This window comes from Odontesthes bonariensis, chromosome 11, assembly GCF_027942865.1.
Source record: "Odontesthes bonariensis isolate fOdoBon6 chromosome 11, fOdoBon6.hap1, whole genome shotgun sequence".
Taxonomy (NCBI): domain Eukaryota; kingdom Metazoa; phylum Chordata; class Actinopteri; order Atheriniformes; family Atherinopsidae; genus Odontesthes; species Odontesthes bonariensis.
Window position 1 is genome coordinate 11,107,176 of NC_134516.1, and position 22,128 is coordinate 11,129,303.

The 22,128-nt window shown below is 44.4% G+C and overlaps 1 protein-coding gene across 5 annotated transcripts in view; it reads right to left on the reverse strand.

Annotated features, from left to right (window-relative positions):
- Positions 1-22,128, reverse strand: part of LOC142391622 (receptor tyrosine-protein kinase erbB-4-like) — a 319,136-nt gene that overhangs the window by 23,038 nt on the left and 273,970 nt on the right. For 4 of the 5 annotated variants that reach the window (XM_075477530.1, XM_075477529.1, XM_075477533.1 and 1 more), the window contains exon 21: positions 5,426-5,587. In XM_075477530.1, coding sequence (XP_075333645.1) covers positions 5,426-5,587 — 162 coding nt within the window. The remainder of the gene's footprint in view (positions 1-5,425; positions 5,588-22,128) is intronic. The other variant, XM_075477531.1, reaches the window with a different exon arrangement.

Below are 22,128 nucleotides of genomic sequence, written 5' to 3' on the forward strand. Positions count from 1 at the left end.
GACAAAAGCAGCTCTCTGCTGTGATGTTGCTATTTCTTTTCTTTTTAACAGCGATCACTCACGGAGAGAGAGACCGAAGTGACAGAATAGCCAAGTTCCCACTTTCTTTTCAAGAAAAGATGAATGGAAATGGCCAAAAAGCTTTGGTCAAAAGGTTGGTCATTGTATGTTTTAAGAGAGGACTTAAAGTGCTTACATGGGAATGGAACAGCCGCGGCTATTCAGAGACAACACGGGAAGCCGGACAGCCTCTCCCATTCTCTGGTGAAATTGCTACACCTTCAATCTTAAAGGATAACTGCGGTATTTTCAACATTAAGCCTCTTTTCTGAGTCGTCTGCAATGTTTTAGAACCCCCCTCACCGCTTTTTTGATGTTTACTGCTGTCTCCGGTATTTGCCTAATTTTGATTCTTCTCAACCTGCTTCAGAATGGCAAGTCATGTGCATGTCCTAAAAGGTCCGTAAAAGCACCATAAACGTCCGTTTTCAAGATCATCAACTCACCGGAGTGGTTACTGGTGTGCACTGGTAATCCATATCAAATTTCGTTGCGAAAAGTTGCTTCTGTCGTGTTTTATTTGACATTTTGTACTGGATGTTCATTGATATTACTCCGCCACCGTTAAGAAAATAGTTCGCGCATGAACGAGCTGCCAAATAAAACACGACAGAAGCAACTTTTCGCAACAAAATTTGATATGGATTACCAGTGCACACCAGTAACCACTCCGGTGAGTTGATGATTTTAAAAACGGACGTTTATGGTGCTTTTACGGACCTTTTTGGACATGAATATGACTTGCCCTTCTGAAGCAGGTTGAGATGAATCAAAATAGCAAATAAGCAAATACCGGAGACAGCAGTAAAATTAAAAAAAGGTTTGAGGGGGGTTCTAAAACATTGCAGACGACTCATAAAAGAGGCTTAATGTTGAAAATACCGCAGTTATCCTTTAAATTGACGATAAAACATCCATCCATCCATCCATCATCTTCCGCTGGTCCGGGGATTGGATCGCGGGGGCGGCAGCTTGAGCAAAGAGACCCAGACGTCCCTGTCCCCGGCCACTTCCTCCAGCTCTTCTGGGGGGACCCCGAGGCGTTCCCAGGCCAGCCGAGAAACATAGTCTCTCCAACGTGTCCTGGGTCTTCCCTGGGGCCTCCTCCCAGTGGGACGGGCCCGGAACACCTCACCGGGGAGGCGTCAAGGAGACATTCTCACTAGATGCCCGAGCCACCTCATCTGACTCCTCTCGATGCGGAGGAGCAGCGGTTCTACTCCGAGCCCCTCCCGGATGACCGAGCTTCTCACCCTATCTCTAAGGGAGAGCCCAGACACCCTGCGGAGGAAACTCATTTCGGCCGCTTGTATTCGCAATCTCGTTCTTTTGGTCACTACCCACAGCTCGTGACCATAGGTGAGGATAGGAACATAGATTGACCGGTAAATCGAGAGCTTCGCCTTCTGGCTCAGCTCCTTCTTCACCACGACGGGCCGGTGCAGAGCCCGTATCACTGCAGACGCCGCACCGATCCGTCTGTCAATCTCCTGCTCCATTCGTCCCTCACTCGTGAACAAGACCCCGAGATACTTGAACTCCTCCACTTGGGGAAGGATCTCATTCCCGACCCGGAGAGAGCATTCCACCCTTTTCCGGCCGAAGACCATGGTCTCGGATTTGGAGGTGCTGATTCTCATCCCAGCCGCTTCACACTCGGCTGCAAACCGCTCCAGTGAGAGCTGAAGGTCACGGCCTGAGGACGTCAACAGAACCAAATCGTCCGCAAAAAGCAGAGACCCGATTCTGAGGTCGCCAAACCGGACCCCCTCAACGCCTTGGCTGCGCCTAGAAATTCTGTCCATAAAAATTATGAACAGAATCGGTGACAAAGGGCAGCCCTGACGGAGTCCAACCCTCACAGGAAACATGTCCGACTTACTGCCAGCAATGCGGACCAAACTCTGACACCGGTCATACAGAGACCGAACAGCCCATATCAAGGAGTCCGGCACTCCATACTCCCGGAGCACCCCCCACAAGAGTCCCCGAGGGACACGGTCGAACGCCTTCTCCAAGTCCACAAAACACATGTAGACCTGTTGGGCGAACTCCCATGCTCCCTCCAGGATCCTGCGGAGGGTATAGAGCTGGTCCACTGTTCCACGGCCAGGACGAAAACCACACTGCACCTCCTGAATCCGAGATTCGACTATTCGTCGGATCCTCCTCTCCAGTTCCCCCGAAAAGACCTTTCCAGGGAGGCTGAGGAGTGTGATCCCCCTATAGTTGGAACACACCCTCCGGTCCCCCTTTTTAAAGAGGGGGACCACCACCCCGATCTGCCAGTCCAGAGGCACTGCCCCCGATGTCCACGCGATGCTGCAGAGGCGTGTCAACCAAGACAGCCCCACAACATCCAGAGCCTTGAGGAACTCAGGACGGACCTCATCCACCCCCGGGGCCTTGCCACCGAGGAGTTTTTTGACCACCTCTGCGACCTCAGCCCCAGAGATGGGAGGTCCCACGTCCGAGCTCCCCAACTCTGCTTCCTCATCGGAAGGCGTGTCGGTAGGATTGAGGAGGCCCTCGAAGTACTCCCCCCACCGACTCACGACGTCCCTAGTTGAGGTCAGCAGAGCCCCGCCCCCACCATACATGGTGTTGACGGTGCACCGCTTTCCCCCCCTGAGCCGCCGGATGGTGGACCAGAATCTCCTCGAGGCCGTCCGGAAGTCGTTCTCCATGGCCTCCCCGAACTCCTCCCAAGCCCGAGTTTTTGCCTCAGCAACCGCAGAGGCCGCGTTCCGCTTGGCCTGTCGGTACCCATCAGCTGCTTCCAGAGTCCCACTGGCCAAAAAGGCCCGATAGGACTCCTTCTTCAGCTTGACGGCTTCCCTCACCACTGGTGTCCACCAGCGGGTTCGGGGATTGCCGCCACGACAGGCACCGACCACCTTACAGCCACAGCTCCGGTCGGCCGCCTCAACAATGGAGGCACGGAACATGGCCCATTCGGGCTGAATGTCCCCCACCTCCCCCGGGACATGGTTGAAGCTCTGCCGGAGGTGGGAGTTGAAACTCCTCCTTACACTTATAAAACAGTTATTCACAAAACACAAGATATGCCCAATACTGCATTACTGCCCGGCTTCAGGAGGGGGCGGGAGAGTCATGTTTTTTTCTACAATTCTAGGTCATCATTGGCTAAATCGACAAAAACTCATCACTTCCGAAGCTGCTCGGCGTCTCTGGGGGTAGATTAGACGTGGGCGTGTCAATATGAGGGGTAATAATGATTGGAGTTAGTGTTTGTCCATCATGAGAGATTTTGTGGCAGCCGAATTTTTAAGCGGGGAGAAGCACGCTGGAACTTCAGTCCCAAAGCCGATACCAAAGAGACTGGTTGTCTGTGAAAGTGCTGTAATACTTTTAGTTGTTTCTTTCCAGAATTCATGCTGCCCATTCACAAATGTTACCTTTTTTAAGAATACTTACCACCACCATCAAACTCTAAGTATTCATTATGACAGAGAAAAATTCTCCACAGATTCTGATCCAGCCACAGACCCAGCCATTTACAGGCCTTAGATTCGATCATACTTGATTTTGGCCTTGCTGTGTGAATTTCTGTGTATTTGCTGGGCATACTTGTCATACTAGACACAGCTACGTTATAACTAATTCTTTTTAACTTTGCTATCTTCTGCTTTGGGATGGCACGAGCCACTACAACCCTGAACGCGTAATATGGGCTTCCCCTGTTTTAGAAGTCAGCAGCCGCCACTGGAATGGACACAACCAGGGCTCTCAAGTCTCACGCAATGAGCGTGAGACACACGCATTTCAACAAGTTCACACGCTCACACGCCACACATGCCATTTTTCACGCTGAGAAATGATCAACTTCGTCGCACAGAAATTATAATGGCCGATACTATAAACGAGTCAATGGCAGGTGCGCTCGTACAGCTCAGAACTATAGCTCTGGTACAGCTGTCTTGATTTAGCAACCCATCGGAAAAATCACAAAATAGAATTTCTCAGCCAATCAGAAAACAGAATTTCTTGTTGCCGGGTGAGGTCTGAAATAGCTTTAAGCTGCAAGCACGCGTCCCATGAATGCACAGCGGACATAACCTTATGCTCTGAATGCGTGCAGAAGTTGTAGACGAGCTGGAGGTGGAAGAGAACCGTCAGGATCATCAGCAGGTCATATCTTCATTTATTTTAATCTTTTGTTAGTTACTATAGTTTTCCTACTCCTTGTAAAAGACCAATACCTGCCGATTAAAGTGTTCGTTGGAGTAGTAGACCTAAATATTCAGCACACACCCTTTGACATGAGCAACTTAATGAAAATGAAAAATATGTAGGAGTGTGATTAGGCTTCCGTGGTTAATTCTTTTCAAAGGTGACTGGTATGAACAGATTCCCAATAAGGCTACAATTGCCAAACTGGTATTAGTTCTGCCACACTGAAATGCTGATGCAGAGAGGGTTTTTTCCATGGTGGGGCTCAATAAAACCAAGACCAGGAACATGTTGGCTCTGAATGGAACTCTGCCATCCATCATGACTGTGAAAATGGCTGACATTGAGCCTCAGTGCTTTAAATGGGAGCCCCCAATATCAGTCATCAAGCATCAAAATCTGCCACAAACACTTACAACAACACTCATAAAAAAATTTTGTTTGTTAAGACTTTGCATACCTAAAACAATTTATTTTAAAATATAGCAGAATTTAGTGTACAAGTGAAGATTTGTGATTTTGGTATAAATAAAACAATTGTTCTTTAGCTAGTTTATGGCGATGGAATACTGCAAGGGACCAGCCCCCCCCCCCAAAAAACATTTAGCACCAATCTCCAAATTGCAAATGGACTTTCGTTTCTTGACTGTGTTCACCTCTGGCTTGGGAATGTTATACATCTTGCCATGGCGAGAACTGATTCATCTTCCATTTTCATGATTGCTTTGTTGACAATTTCCCCCTATCAACTGCCTGAAAAAACAGCAACTAAGACAACGGCAGCAAATATCTGAAAAATGAAGACATTTTCAACATGACGGGTAAATCTTGTGACAAATCATGGATGTACACCACCAAACCCCTGCTTGGTCTGGGGGTTGTTTACAGTTTCATGGACTTCTGTAAGACTGTAAGACATAAAATTGATTTCTTTGGTTTAGGCAGTGCACACACTGAAAGACTAACATATGAGTGGCCCTTCAGATTAACATAGCTTCTCTGTAACAGCTCTCACTTCCTGTCTCCAGCTCTAACCTTTTGTTCTTTTAATTTCTGGTGTCGGTACACACTGTGTGTCAACCCTTGCTACACGATGTGCCTTGTGTGCCACATCGCTCTGAGCCTGGTGAGGAATTTAAACGCACAAAAATATGCTCACGCCTCCACTTACACCAACCTTGCCCCCGTCTGCGTTGTACTCCTTCTCATCAGCGTCCAACAGTCGTGCCAGGCCGAAATCGGTGATCTTGATGTGATTGGGAGACTTCACTAGCACGTTCCGTGCCGCCAGGTCCCTGTGGACCAGCCTCCTCTCCTCCAGGAACATCATCCCCTGGGACAGAGAGACAAAAAAGAACTGTGAATTCTCTCCTGGAGCTGTTTATTACTTTACATCTCAAGACTGAAGCAGTAAATGTCACCACTAACAAAAAATTATTGTCATAACTGTCATAACCATCAGCCGTGCAGCCGCGCGGACATTTAGATTAATCTTTAATCACTATCATAGCTCCTGTGAATGACTGAAAGAAACAGCGAATTCCAGACAGCTTTTAGCCTTTCAGAGAATGTCGGAAAGTTTTTGACGAGCAAGACATACAGCTCTCAAATCTGAATGCCTAAACCATAACTCAACATTTCAAAGCCTCAGACTTACAAACGAAAGACTTCAACACAACCCCTTCTACATGTGTAGTTGATAAATAATAGAAGACATTTGAGCAGCAACCTTTTTCTGGCGTTAAATGTTTGCAAATCTTCCAAGTGTGCATTCTTTCAGGTGTTGTTCAGAAGCTGGACAAAACAGCTGGTGCGCCGAGAAGATAAAACAGCAGCTGCGGCGGCTGCCTGAAGCAACATCAATAAATACTTCTTGCAACGTGTCCAACTCAAATGTAATCTGGTTCTGTCATACTCGATATGCTGCCTCTGTGTCCTCGGTAATTGGGGCCATTTTCAAGGTGGCTGAGCAATAAGAAGAAGAGATGCGCCGCCAATTTGTTAATTCCAAAACGCACAATGAGCAAAACAAGAGCAGGGAATAAAAACAACAAAACCTCCGCGCTGGCAGCCGTAATTTGTTGCTAAATGAACTTGATGGAGCAGTGACTCTTTATAATGAGATCTGTTTGAAGCCATGTGACGGTTCCCACGCACACACACACACACACACACACACACACACACACACACACACACACACACTCACATGAAAGTTCAGCTCATCCTTGAGGAGCAAACGTGTCACTATTCTAGGGTAGCCACCGCACAAAACGCCCATGTTTTTATTGTGACCTCATGAGCCCACATATTCCTTTCCGTCTGCTGAGCTCGTAACTGAACAAAGCAAGACCGACAGGCAGGCAGACAGGCAAGGCTGAGCCAAGTGAAGTGTATTAGTTTGGATGTTAAGCAAGTGGTTGCCACTTTGCAGGAGGATCAATAAAAACACCTTGGTGAGAAGGGAAGGAGTCATTGTACTCAGCAGACAATGAAAAATTTAAACCAAGGCCCCCGCCTCCGCTGGAGTGAGAGAATCATCGCCCATTTGAAACAGTTAGGGCGAAAATACTGTAAATATGAGGGAGCACATGTGGAAGCAGGTTGCGCCGAAGTGCTCGAGCCTCCTCCTCCTCCTCCTCCTCCGCCTCCTCCTCCCAGACGAATGTGAGGGTAAATCGATAGCGCCAACGTCTGACTCGCCGCTAGCTGAGCCCTCATCCATCATCCTCTGGCCTTGCGAAGACTGACGCATAGACACACACATCTAAACAAACAACACGCACTGGCAGAGACCACCAAGAGGCCACGATACTAAAAAGCAAGACATTTTTCCCAAAGCGTGCTTTTTAATATTTCAATATGTCAGTCTGTGGCACGACTTTCTCTTTTGTCCACCAGTTTGGGACACTTCCTACTTGTTTATTCCTTTTCTTCACTCTTGGGCTGTCCTCACCGATTCAACACAACAATGTGCTGTGACAAGGCTCATAACAACACCAACGCCCCCTCCCCCTTTGCTGAGAGTGTATTTAAAATAGATTACTTGCGTGGGGTTCGGGCAGGCGATCAATAACAATGCTGATTACAATAAGCCCGAAGACGAGCGTGCCACGCAATATTTATCCCCGATGTCGACGTCGAGAGAAATTAGGAATCAATGGTCCACACAGCCCATTAATACACTTCGACTTAAACTGACGGGGCAATGAGGGGAGGCCATCGCGGTGACAGCAGGGAATGTACAACAGCTCAAGGAGCCAATTAATTTTCAGCCACCCTGGGCGGTAAACACCAGCATCCCAGCGGAAGATGTGGGGGCAGCCGCTGTTTCAGATTGAGAGGGTCTCCCTGATTGTGCCTGCCATGCCTATGTGTCACAATCCCCAGAGTCCCCCACCGAGGTCCACAAGGATGGAGATAGGGATTGGATAATTTGTGATTACACAGAACTTTCAGAAGAAGTAATTAACCATCATTTCAATTCTCGGAAGCCAAAGACAGAGCGTAGTTCAAGATCTCCCTCTTAGGTATGCACATGCATGCATAACCCACGTTCAGCAGTCAAATATGTGTGTCATCTGATTAATTACATTGAATACAAACTGTGCAACATCCCAGCAAAGAAAAAAAAAGAAGCAGAGAGTCGCAAGAGCTTGAATTTTTATTAGATTGATTAATATGTAAAGTATCTGCCAACCTACAGAAAAGAGGAAATCGTCCCGTTTAAGGTCAACTGGATTATTTTCCAGCCATATTTGAAAAATCTTAAAGAGTTTAAGAGCTCCCGCATATTGCCACGGTGCATCTACCTCATCTTGGATGACATATGCATATAGGAGACTACTTTTTCCAAACTGACACATTCAAGCTTCCGTGAAGCAAAAAACACAAAGTCAATGAAGAAATGATCAATGTCATTAATCTATTCCAAGGGTAAAGTACAGTTACAACAGGTGCAAAAATACAAAGAAAGTGCAGCAAAATCAAACGAGATGTTTTCTGAAGTCACCAATGCTTGAAGGTGGAAGGAATGCCTCTCCTCTAGCATTTGGTAACTCGTCCCACCATTGGTGTGGACTGCTTTGTGCGTAGGGAAGGCACAACCAGATGAGTGTGAGATTGCACGACTGAGTTTTCATTGCACGGTGAGCCCCCTCAGTCAATCTGGTCGGTAATACTCACTTGAATTTGTTTCAAGCTGACATATGTTGGTGGCCAATTTGACAATATATCCATGTATCCATGTAAAGCCACATGTAAGTAGCCATTACACTGGAAAAAATGCCCCTCCAAAAATAAGTAAGAAAAACAACAAATAAAAGACATTTTTGCTTGAAATAAGCAAAACAATCTGCCATTGGAACAAGTGAAAATCGGCTTGTCAAGATTTCTTGAAATAAGATGGGATATTTGGGACTTTTGAGATAAAAGTGATCTTGAAATTAGCTTAAAAACCTCTTCAAATGTCAAAAAAAGCTTGTTTCATATGAAATCTGTCTCAAAACAATTTGTTTTCAAGACTTTTTCACTTAACAAGATATTCCAGATGTATTGTCTTCAAACAAGTCCCTGTATCTGGCTGAAATAGTACTTGTTAGGCAGTTGTGTCTGTCATTAGTGTAATGAGATATTTTGACTAGAAATGAGACAAATATACCTGGTAAGACTTTGATTTTTTCCAATGTACACTGTATCAATGCATCTTTGCACAGTCAAGTTTCAAGTATCACTCTCCAGCTTCGTGTTCAGTACGTTCACTTTTGGCTCCAAGGGCAAAAATGCTGACCCTAAGGCTACAAAACACCAGTCCACAAAGCAACGGGTGATGTTAGGGTTGCTGCATCCAGTTTTCTTAAAGATGACACGAGAAAATCTAACAGTGAAATCTACTGCAGGAAACAAAAGGGATGCCAATTTGAACAGCTCTTTTTTTCCCGATTCAGCACGGCAATATCTTATGAGGCTGCACAATAATTAGGCCAATTATGTCACACATGTCAGAGTTGCATGCATCACCTGAAAAGATGAAAAACATCATTTGTGACTTTAAAACAGAATCCTATTTGGTGTTTTGGAGGCTTTTTTTCAATTACAATCCAGGATCATTTTACTTCTTGTCTTAGCTGTCCTAACCTGGTCATCAGGGAGCCTTTTTTAATGAGGCAATTTTTGTTTTTTGTTTTTGTGAAAGAAAATCATTTAATTCATAACTGACATGATCAGACTCTCGATTTTTCAGCAGAGAGGACCTTCTTTTAGACCTCCTCAGACCTGGTTGCAGGCCAGCAAGCAGAATAAAACTCACTTTTTTTTTTAAAACAGCACCGAGGGTCTTTTTCATCTCTGCAGGGTCCTGAATTGTTTCCAGAAGCTAAAAAGCCCTCTAAATGACGGGGTGTGATGGGCTGGTCAGCGACCCATTAGCACCTGTCTCTCGAGCAGGGAGAAAAGATGACTTGAATGAAATGAAATGCAAGAGGATGAAACCAAAAGGAAGAGGAGTTAGAAAAAAGTTAGACATGAAAATATACAAGATTAAAATAATAAAAAAGACAATAATGATACAAAATAAAAATAAATAATAATAAAAAATAAAATAAAGAAAAAGTGGATATTCAGGACAGTAGCAGTAGGCTATTTGCTTTCTTTAATTGTCACTACACAGGTCTTCTGAGGTCTCTGAGTCTTCATTCTTGTTTACTTTTCAATCATGTGGGAGGGCTTCAAGCTTCTCAAAATAAGATAAAAGTGGGGCCCAAGTTTCATGGAATTTTTGGGTCGATCCTCTAATGCAACATTTGATCTTTTCTAACTTAAAGGGGAACTCCGGGGCATTTGAAGCGCAATCCCATTCATTGCTAGAGGTTGTCAAATACTTATAGTAGGACACAGACCGGTGCAAATCGGCACTCCCTGTGCGGCGATTGCGCTGTTTGCGCTGTTTGCGCAGCCTGTCATGCGAGGCTAATACGTGGTGGCTAAGGGGCAAGCGCTAACCCTTCCATGTAAAACAACAACTTGCACACTGCAGAAACGTCACACCACTTTATAAACCATCCGACAATAAAGTCACAAGCCTTACCATCAAAACCATATGCATGGTTCTCACATTACTGGCATGGGGACGTTACAAAACAACTTTATAAACAGCATGTCACTTACCTCTTGTCGGTATGCGCGCGCATGTGAAAGCCCAAAAGAGTCGATGGACGATAATCCCATATACAAAGCAATTATCTTCTCTAGAAAAACTGCGTTCAAGTATTTAAAACATTACAATACATGCCCAGTAATATTGTTGTAATGTTTTAAAAACTTGAACGCAGTTTTTCTAGAGAATATAATTGTTTTGTATATGGGAGTATCGTCCATTGACTCTTTTGGGCTTTCACATGCGCGCGCATACCGACAAGAGGTAAGTGACATGCTGTTTATAAAGTTGTTTTGTAACGTCCCCATGCCAGTAATGTGAGAACCATGCATATGGTTTTGATGGTAAGGCTTGTGACTTTATCGTCGGATGGTTTATAAAGTGGTGTGACGTTTCTGCAGTGTGCAAGTTGTTGTTTTACGTGGAAGGTTTATTATTTGCCCCCTGGCCACCACGTATTTGGCTAGCATGACAGGCTGCGCAAACAGCGCAATCGCCGCACAGGGAGCGCCGATTTGCACCGGTCTGTGTCCTACTGTCAGTATTTGACAACCTCTAGCAATGGGATTGTGCTTCAAATGCCCCGGAGTTCCCCTTTAAGGAATATAATCAGGTCTTTCAACCAGGCTTTGAGGCTTTGGGTGGATGTGCTGATTCGCACTCAAGTAGGATTCTTCTCTGGGCAAGGAGAGTTGAAAAAGCGAGCACATTTTTAATTTTATTTGTCATTGGTATACCCTCCCCTGGGACTCCAAATATAGCCATTTCAGCACTGGGTTGGATATCTCTGTTAAAAGCTTCAGATAACGTTTGAAATATCGTAGTCAAAAATCATATAGTTTATTACAGGACCAGAACATATGGGCCAAGTCGGCCTTTGCTATATGACAAGGCTTACATGTTTGTGTGAGCGCATTCCTGCGTGACAGGGGAGATATCTAGATTTGCTTTCGGAGACAGATTTGGTTTACAACCTCAAGCTAATGGAAGGGGTTAATCCTCCTCTCTGCAGCTGCATGCCGTAAAACTTCCGCCTTCGTTCTAAAATTTCATATACGCCGACTGATTCTGCTCATCGGCATCAGACACATCCGCATTTCATTCAGGCTACACGAGCTCCTGTACATGTCTGGCCCCTTTTGCGAAGGCTTCCAATACATATCTGTCAAAAGACAATTCTGGGTCTCACAAACATGTTTCAGATTTCCACCACAACAGGTCAAATCTTTCACACCACATCTTCAGCCATGTTAATTGAGACGTTAGCAACATGAGCCACACACAACCATGAAATAGTTTCTTCCTGTAGTTACCAAGCAACGTACTTTTCCAGAAAGCACTGGGACCTATCAGTAGATAAATAGTCTTAATGATACAGCTATACCTGTAGGTTACTAACAAAGACACAGTATCAGTGAGCCTCCCTTTATTAAGGGATTCATGTCTGGAGAAGCTGAAAAAGAGGAAAAAAATCTGAGTTTCACAGAGGAACCAAAAGGAGAGGTGCCTGTTTCCAAAGGGAGTGATAAGAGCACCACATGTGGTGCACCAAATACCCACCTCCAAACCCCCCCACCCCCAGCGCCCCACCAAGTCGGGAGAAGAGGCAACGACAATGTGAGGAATTTTGCGACTGTCAACACACCGAGAACTGGGACCGGCACGATAAGGAACGCGCACAATGGGCTCTGCTCAGGTGGCGCAGGTGGTCGTCTGCCACGCAGCGCGTGCGGCGCTGGAGATAGAATGGAAGGCATTCCCGCGGAGCTGGCAGTCTCCGGAGCAAGTGCGCAAAGAAAAAAACATCTGTGTGTTTGGGCGTGGGAGAGAGAATGAGCCAGACTCTTCAATCATGAGTATATCCACAAGAGCGCATAACAAATTCAAATTTTATTCCCGAAATATTGTCCCGAAAGTTGAGCCTAATTTATTTCCAAATCGCTTTTCGAGACGATGTGTTAAGTCGTGTTGGGTTTGAATTTTTCTTCGCAGGCAAAATAAGCGGTAAACTGCATCAGCGGATGGTTTGGATGGTAAATGAACGGTTCAGGTGGATGTGACATAATGTGACATATATAATGACAGCACGGCGGTGGCACAGCAGTCCGGGGGTGCAGGCCCATTTACCACGCATTCAGCTGTCTGGAGTCACAGAGCAAGGAAAACTGTTCCTATCTATCAACCCGAGCTGAGCGTGTTTGTGCACGCACGCACGCGCATGTATGTGTGTGTTCATGCACACCTATGGGATTTGAAGGGTGAGATAGAGCACGTGAAGGCAAGGGAGGGTAAAATTCCCTTCAGTGGGAGTGGGTTTTTAAAAACAATGTTCGTGCTTGATGTCTCCCTGCTTGCAGTGTTAATTCTGCCTCTCCAAAAAAGAAAACGTCAAAAATATCGAAGCCGTGTCTCCCTGATGTCAACTCCCCTGTGGGATGGAAAGATCCTTCCAAAATGTCACTGCGCAGGCAATAAAAGACCGCTGGTGGCAAATTTACATGAGCAAATGTCAATAATCTTTGGCTGCTGCCGTGGAATTAGAAAAACCTGGGAAAACTTTTTGATCAGCGGGACTAATTTCAGATCCTTTGAGTAAAAGTCCAACTTTTATAAAAGAAAACACTGTTGGTAATGAGTCGACGAGTAGCTGCAGCAAAGGCATGGGGGCAGATGCCCTTTCCAAGCATCAATTAAGCGCGCTAAAATGAGATCCTGTGAAGTTTGTGATAGCCCGCGGGCTACCTCACAGTAATGATGGGTTTCATCGTCGGCTCAGATGTCTGTATTTGACAGGTGATGCAAACTGAGAGGAAGAGAGAAAAGGAGGTGGTAAAAAAACAAAAAAAAAAACAAAGAAAAGAAACAATGAGGACACCTGATCCTCATTTGAATGGGCTGGGCAGGAAGCTACACTCTCAGTCCATCTCTCAACCTGCACTGTAATGCCTGTAATTTGGCTGCTTCCCAGTGTGACACACGGAGAAGTTATAATTTTTAATCGCAGCGGATAATTATCGCAGCGAGAGGCTGTCAGACTCTTTCTTGATTCAACATGCCCACAGGCTACGTTGGGTTTGGAAAGGGACTCTCTGCGCTGTTGGCATGGCCACAAACTTTGCATTTGCTGAAGGATTCTAACGTGGCTTCTAATGTGGATGTTCTAATGTTTGGGTTCAGGTGCAAATCTTTGCTGGGTCACTCCAGCATGTGTAAGATTCATTTGTAACCCACACCGTGGGCTTTTTTTTCCCCCACCAAAGCATTTCATGCGCTAGTGTGAAGCCAGAGACGAACTGAAAAGCATTTTTTTTCTGTTTCAATCGCCGAGGCACGGGCCCTAGGTGAGAAAAACAGCAACATTGTACTGGTCCCGAGCAAAGAGCTACCTCCATCAAGAGCTGGAGGCGCTTTACAGATACCAACCAGACCAACTAGAATGTGACAAAAGTGTTTAGAAACACCTCGTGAATTTATTATGTGGGTCTGTGATGAGTCTCTGCCTTTGGAAAATAAATTGTTTTTTTCTGGGAATCAGTATACTACTATTAACTGGTCAAAAGGGTACGTGTCCTCTTGGTGACTTTCTTCAAGTCCTTGTTTTTGCTGAAATGAAAACCTTTGCCTATGTCTGAAATCTTAAGCACACTGGAGAAATGTCCCTCTTTGCTTTGCTCTCTATTTTTCTACATACCCCCCCCCCCCCCCCCACCGCTGTCCTGGGAGGCCTCCCAGTCCTTGTTGCAGAAGAACATCCCCACTGCATAATTCTGCCGTCACCACGTTCCACTGCAGAGATGTTGTGCTGCTCCTTTACACACACTGTCAGGAACTGTGGCAAAGTACTTATAATCTAACGTCTTTGTTTATCGGATCAGATTTAGCTTCTCGTGCCAAACCCCTGGAAGGGCATCATGGTCTTTTTTTTAGAGAAGAACAGCTTCTGTCTGACCATTTTACCACTGGGCCCTGATTTGTGGAGGCATCTGTTAATCTCTCCACAAAGGAACTCTGAATCTCATTCACAGTGACCATTTGCATGTTGGTTATCTGTCTGAAATAGCCTTTCCTCTCCGACTTCTCAGTTGAAAGCCAGTCAGTGGTTCCAAATCTGAAATCCCTCCGCTTCCACAGTTTGTTCATTTATTTGGGTGATCGTGACAGATGCACGGGCACACAAACAAGTCAGAAAATAGCGTCATTTCGGAGCGCAATTGCATCCGGAAAGGCTGAAATGAAAACTTGATCGCACGAAATTGATTCACATCGGAACTTAGAAATTTGCCCTTTTCATTAAAACAACATCGTTTGTACTCAATAACGCACAAAAAAACCCAGAAAGCCTAACAAAGAGAGCAGATTTGAAAAAAACACGTCATCACCATATGGTGTTGGACGATCCCCGCATTCATTGCATGTGTGCATATGCCTGTGTCTAATGAGCCTCAGTTTGAGGGATCATGAGTAATGGCTGTGTATTGAAAGAGGTGACCAATCCAATCAGGCCTTACTCGCCAGTGGATCTAGCAGTCAAATCCCTCCCCTTATGCATCCTTGAGCACTGCTGATCCACACAGATAATTAGATAGACCCGCGGGGCTTATCTTCCCACCGCCCGCCCCTCAAACTCTTCCTCCTCGTCTTCCTCCACCCAGCGTCCTTATTTTGTTGCATCAGCAGGGACATGTGCCTTCTGCTGGGGGCTCGTCTGTATATGTGTGGAAAAATGTTAAGAAATGTGCTTCCGTCGGAGGAAGAGGAAAACTGCTCAGGGTGCGCATTAGTTTAGTTTTGTTTAGTTTTTTTTATCATGTAAAGTAGTTTTATGGGTTGTTTGGTAATCACGGCATGAAGCTCTGAGATGCAACGAATTGTGGAGCTGCATTATTAATGAAGCCCCGGGGAAATGAAGTGGCGAACATGGATCACTACCATATAGCCTGCTGACAGTCATGAATTCCCTATAACTACTGTATATAATGTGTTTTAGTGGAAAATACAAGCTGGAATAAAAAAGACTGAATGTTTTGAGCTCTGAACACATCAATCATCCTTGCCGGAATTCTGAAAGTCTTTTTCTGCCCGTTTATTTGTGACAAGGAAACAACATCCAACTCCTTACAAAAAAAAAAAGAAGAAAGTTGAAGGATCTTAAAGTTCATTGTCATATTTCCACATTAAGACAAAGCATCCAGTCGACTTAAATCCTGTTTCATGATCCTCAAAAAAGGATCTGTTGACAACCTGAATGGCAGAAAAATCACAATACCAGACAATAAAGTGAATGCACGGCAGCTTTCATAAATCTCCATATTGATAGAATAAATCTGATCCTCTCTGACTTACATGAGGCTCGTTCTGTCTCCTACACATGTTTGGCGAGTCGGTAAAACATGCCGAAGTGAAAAACACGCCTCACCTCCAGGCTGCATCACGGCAGCTCATCAACTGCTAACAGGAATTTAAACGACAAGAAGCATGTTACTCTTCAGCTTATACTGATAATTGCCTTTCAGTCCGCAGCGGACTGTTTTCATTGCTGCATAGTTAATTGCATCCGCCTGTCGCACCTTTTACTCACAGCGACCGGATGGCTGCAAGCACGGAAACCTGGCATCTCAGTGCTTGTTGTTGGAACAGGATGCGAGACAGTATCGCAGAGCATCATTTTCAAGAATATGATGAAGAATTCACACCATATCTTATATAAAATCAATTATAATCATGACTGCTTCCTTTTAAACTGTAAAGCATGTCAAATACTGGAAGCCTTGACACAATATCAGTCTGTAGAATTACATTAATGAATGGCAAGGTCAAAGAGGTTGGAGGGGAAGCGGTGGTGTGCCACAAGACTTTGCATCATGAAAGTTCAAAGCCAATTGAGGGTTATTGTTTGTTCTTTTTTTACTTCCGTGTTTTCACTTGAAGCTTGATTTTGGTTTTGCTTATTGACTATGTTTAGGCATCAAAACTGTTTGCTTAGATCAAAACAATGCGATGAACTGCTTGGTTAGGTTTTGGAAAAAGAACTACTTGGTTTGGTTCAGGAAAGGTTTGCGGTTATGGACCGAAATACAGTTGCACATGCGCTGATTAGCCATAACATTAAACCAGTGACAGGTAACACTGCTCAGCTTGTTGCAATGCTCTGCTGGGAAAACCTACATCCTGACATTTACACGGATGTTTCTTTGGCACTCGCCACCAACCTTAACATTTCGGCAGACCAGTCAGACCCCCCACATAGTAACATCACTCCATTACAGTAAAAGCCACCGCCAGCAGGAAATCGGTGTCCATGTAAAAACACATGAACACAACAAAGTCAGAAGTGTTCATTCGGGCTCCAAACCTGCCAGATACCAACCTGATGGAATCCGTCGTGGAAAAAAAAAAGCTCAATCCACCATTAGCAATCTATGTCTGAGCTAAATAAACCAGAGATAATGGTTTGAGCTGTAGCCGAAGCTTCTGCTCTCTGTCTGACCATGTATCAATTTTCTTGGGTGAAGTAAAGGATCACTTTTTTAAATCTACGTGAAATAAAGTGGTTACACTTTTCTGCTACTGTATTCATAGTCATGTTACTGACGTGTTGCCAATTAAGCTAATTAGTCGCAGCATGTTCCTCCAGCTGTTTCTTTTTAATACTTATCTTTCAAGCCTTTTGCTGCCCGATTCAAACTTTGAGATGTGTTGCTGCCATCGAATTCGAGATGAGCCAATATCTTTGATTGAATAGTCACATTTTGTCACACATTTGGTTCTAATTTACATTTCGCACTTCATACGATGGCCCAACCAACCATTGTGGAATTGGGTTGAATCATACTTCACTTTGTGGACTGTCCAACCACATGCAGATTGAAATGTACTGCACAAGCACCGTGGCTCTCTCCGTCACTTTCATAGGCACATCTGAATGACGGGCGAAGAACATTAATGGAAAAGTGATGTGAAAGTGACTGAACGCAGTCGCTTTAACAGACTGATGAAGCCATTAACGCTACATATCTCATGTGTGAAAAGAGAACTTCACGTGTGTGTGTGTGTGTGTGTGTGTGTGTGTTTCTATCTGTATTTTCTCACTTCAAAGACTCGATCACTTTAAACTGCTCGGACAAGGAACAAAGAAAGTTTTGAGGTAATGTCGTTGATGAAAAAAATGACTTTAGCTGTTTCCAGAAACAGGCTTATACAGGCAGAGGGAAAAACAATCAAAACAAGAAAAAAGTAAGAATAACTTTTTCCAGCATACATGTGTCCAGGCCATCATATTGAGTCCACTGAGACGTTCCTGTCCTTGAGGTGTGATACTGTGATGGACACAAGATCACACAGGAAAGATGATTTCATTCAAAGCAAAGATTCCTTCTTCGAGTCAGGGAGGGGGAGACGAAGGATGTGCGCTGTGGGAAGGAGGTGTGTTAAGGCCTAGCTAATGAGTACAGGCGAGATGTGTTTGCTCAGCACAGAGAGGGAAGTGAATGACACAGAGGGCTCCACACTAAGCTTGACCAGATTAGATCCCCTGCCATCGGGTGGCATCTCGAGCGGGGGGGGGGGTGATGATGCAAATCCACACATATACACACACGCGCGCTCTGATATGGAAGTCCACACAAGAACAATTAATGCAAGTGAATGCACACACGGAGCCAAAGATCAAGAGGTAAAAACGAAACATTTTCTTTTCCCCTGACTAAGTGGTTGCAGAGGCTGTCTGCTTATTTCGCCAAAAAAGAAAAAGAAAAAAAAGAAATACCCCATTGTCTTTGCGTAAATGTCTGTGTACACCTGGTTTTATACATATTCGACCACAATGCTGTACACTAGTAGCAGGATCGCCTTGTAGATATCCTCTAAGGTCAGTACTCGGCGTCAACATTAGGATTCAGAGCCGCCAAGACAGCAGGACACAAATCTAACTTGAGGGTTTTCCTGCAGCTAATGTCAGCCCACACGTTTGCCATTGTGTGTGTGTTTACACAATCTGTTCCACTCCCTCACTGCTTAACCAACTGAAGGCCTGAATATGGCCTAGATACAAACACCAGTCACAACTCCATCCTCACCCCCCCAAAAAAATAATCAAAAGCCTTGTCCAGCAGGAGCCTGAGTGCCAAAGCCAATCATTTCAGCGACAGTGTGGCTACTCGCTGAATCTATTCTACCATCATTATAGTGAGCCCGAGGAGTAGGAGAGAGACCGCAAATGGGAGAAACAAAGGGAGAGAAAGAGAGGAGAGCCGAATTAAAAGACTTCTGCAGCTCCACATACACTCAGCTCCAATCCCATATTTAATTCAGTGATTGATTTGTTCATTAAAATACATCCCAATCCTAATTATTCCATTAATAATCCAAAAGCTAATGAAAGAGAGAGGGAGAGAGGCTCAGTTAGTGAATGACAAAGAGAAGACGGAGACAAGAGGGAGATGCATAGAAGAGACAGAGAAGGCAAGAAGGAGGTCATTTTCATGCACTGAGAAATTACTTCAGAGATTTTGCTAACTATGCCAACACGCGCACACACACAGGGTCATCTAAGGATGTGTGGCCTGTTTTGGGAAATGAAGAAGATGATGTGGAGGGAAAACCTTTGACCTCTGAAAACATAGCACTCGACCACCATGGTGATGAAAAAATGGACATATATGTCCAAGGGAAGGGGGTGTGGGTGTTTAAAAGTAAACAGAAGAAGAAGAGAAAGAAAAAAGGCAGGCAGGGAGGAGCAGAAAAGAAGGAAAATGGAGAAAGCAAAATGAACAGAAAGGGAAATTCAAAGGAAAGAAAGGGGAACTGAAATGATTGACAAACGGGAAAAAGAAACGACAGCTGTGGAAGAAGAAAAGAGGAGAGGATGGATAGGGAAGGCAAAGGGAAAGAGCAGAAAAAAGACGGGAAAGAAAAAAGGGGGAAATAATCAAGTTAGTACACACAATGAAAAAACAACCAAAGAGATAAGACAAGTAAAGGAGGGCAAAAAATAAAGGAGAGTTCGAGAGCAATAAATTTAGAGGGCTATTCCCGCACACCTAAAGAGACCTCTGAACGCTCTGCATCATGTGTGTGTGTTAAGTGAGTGTATGCCGCTGTGTGTGTGGCAGGGCAAGTGGAACAGCCCTGAGTGTGGCTGTAGATTAATGGGGGCCATTATCTCAATGCCCAAAACACTCAGTGATGAAGAGTCACTGCCTGGCGACAGGCCTCGACCAATCAATTTGCGGTGCAGCAGTCACCTGCCTGGGTCATACCCCACATATGGCTGGCGTTTGTGCTGTTGGTGCGGTGGTGGCGGAATTGACACGACATTCAAGTATGGCGAAGAGCAGGAAAACAAGGAGCTTCTCAGCCAGGATGTATAGCTCAACAGCAGAAGAATGCACATTTAGAAAAACACGTGCGGATGAATAAATGGGATGAAAATGACGAGACGCCTGCCATTAAGTACCTCATGGAGCTCATCGAGAGAATGCCAAGAGTGTGCAAAGCAGTAATCAAAGCAAAGGGCGGCTATTCTTGAAGAATCTAAAATATGACACGTTTGGAGTTATTTCACACTTTTTTTGTTGACTACACAATTCCATATGTCTTCGTTCATAGTTTTGATGCTTTCAGTGAGAATCCACAATGTAAATAGTCGTGAAAATAAGGAAAAACCGTCCAATGAGAATGTGTGTCCAAACTTTTGACTGGTAGTGTATATATATATCTATGTGTATGTATATTTAAACGGTAGCAACAGCCTCTGGTTGTTAACTGGCCCGACTACGGTCCAAAACCAGGAACAGGAAAACAACTACAGCAGTATCTCCCCTCAGCTCTCAAACGGGTGATGCAACATGGTGGTAAGCATGCCACTGACCTGACTTTTTGGGGTACGAATTTTCCAAACGAGCACATACTTTTCTGTAACAGTTCAACTCGTCGGCTTCCGCGTCTTACATGCCATCTTTGTGCTATTTCTGATTTAAAAAATACTGTTCAAATGATTCACAAATCCTTGCTCTTTAAGAAACAGGGTTCGACATTCCCCAAATGGTAAAGTATACCTGTATGAGTAAGCCCAGGTGATAGATGTAAACATTACACAGTCCATCCTTGGTCTTGTGTATTACATCATGCAGCCTTCAGCATGCTGTCAGGGCCTTTTTCTTTTTAAACTCTCTGTGTTATTTTTTACACTTTTCTTCCACCCTTCCTCTCTCCTGTCCTCTACCTCAACAACAACCTTTTCAAAGCTAACTGAAGAGCACGGGAAATTATTCTCCCCTTAGCTAGAAAATTGTGCATCTTCTGAAGGATGCTCTCTCTGCTCAAGGAGAGGTTCCCCATCATTACCTTGAGAGCGCAAAGATCACTCAGGGAAGAAGACCGAGTTATTTCTTTGGCTCGCATGCCCCCCGAACACGCACGGGCATGTGCTCGGATACACAAAGAGGCACAAAAATACACTTATAGATGCACGTGCACACAAATGCTCGTGGAGACACAGAAAACGTCTCTCCTTTTATAGCTTGAAAAATAATCTCCAGTTTATATGATGGCGGACCGGTGAGGTGGATCCAAAAGGTTAATGCGAGACACAGCAGAACCAAACTACCCGTCTGTCCTGCGGCGTACATTTTAATTCTACGAGTAAAGCTTCCTGTTAAACGGACTCCCTCCGTAACCGAAAACACACCAGTGCAAATAAAAAGGGCATCTCGTATGAAGTCGAACTGATTCCTACTGTAAATATTTCATACCACAGTGAGTCATAAATTCATGACTCTATCCTCAAAGGGGCAGCCATCAAAGCTGCTTGCAAACACGAGTTCTTGTGTTCAAACCCACGAGCCTCTTGCTCTCTCTTATCACAGGCTTTTCTTTGACAGAGCAAGAAAAGGCACCAGTCAAAGTAGATTTGATAACTAAAAAATTGCTCTCTTGTGCCTATTACCTCTAAGGGAATCCAAGTGATATGCCCAACTGTATCTATTTAAATACAAAGGGGGAAGCATACGTTTTTTTTAATATATATATATATATAACTATACGTGTGCATTTTGAGTAGTGTTTAATATAATCTTAGCATGACAGTGATAACACCATTCTAAATAATACAGATGTCATCCAGTATAATCTATAACGAAGCTTGATTCCTAAAACTAATTGAAAAAAAAAAAAGGGAAAAAACACCACCCAAAATGTAGTCGTAAGGGATGTGGCAAACCACGACTATTCATGGAAGAAAAAATGTGCAACAACTACCGACACCTAGTGGTCAATCCCGAGAAAGCAACCATGTAAAATTTCATCCACGGGTTAATATATCTGGCAACAAATAACATCCAAGTCAGTAGGTTAGAGTGCCAGTTGCGAAGAAAAACTAACGCCTACTAACGTTTATTTCTGTTTTTCTGTGCTTCTTTGGTTGGTTTATGTGCCTTTACCTGTGCTTGCATAATGTAATAAGTATGACCCTCCAAAACAACCCCTTCCTCTACAATCTTTTTCTCCGCTGCATCCTTTGAACAGTATTCTTCTATCTGCTAATTATGGCTGTCATGTGACCACCATTTCGTGCAGAGGGACTCTCATTTATGCTTTAGACATAAATGGGTCATTTTAATAAAAAACTCAATTAACTTAGCAAAGCAATCAGATTCTGACTGAAACATAGATTTTGATGATAAAAATCTCTTTTGATATTGTTACACTCTATAACTTTAGAC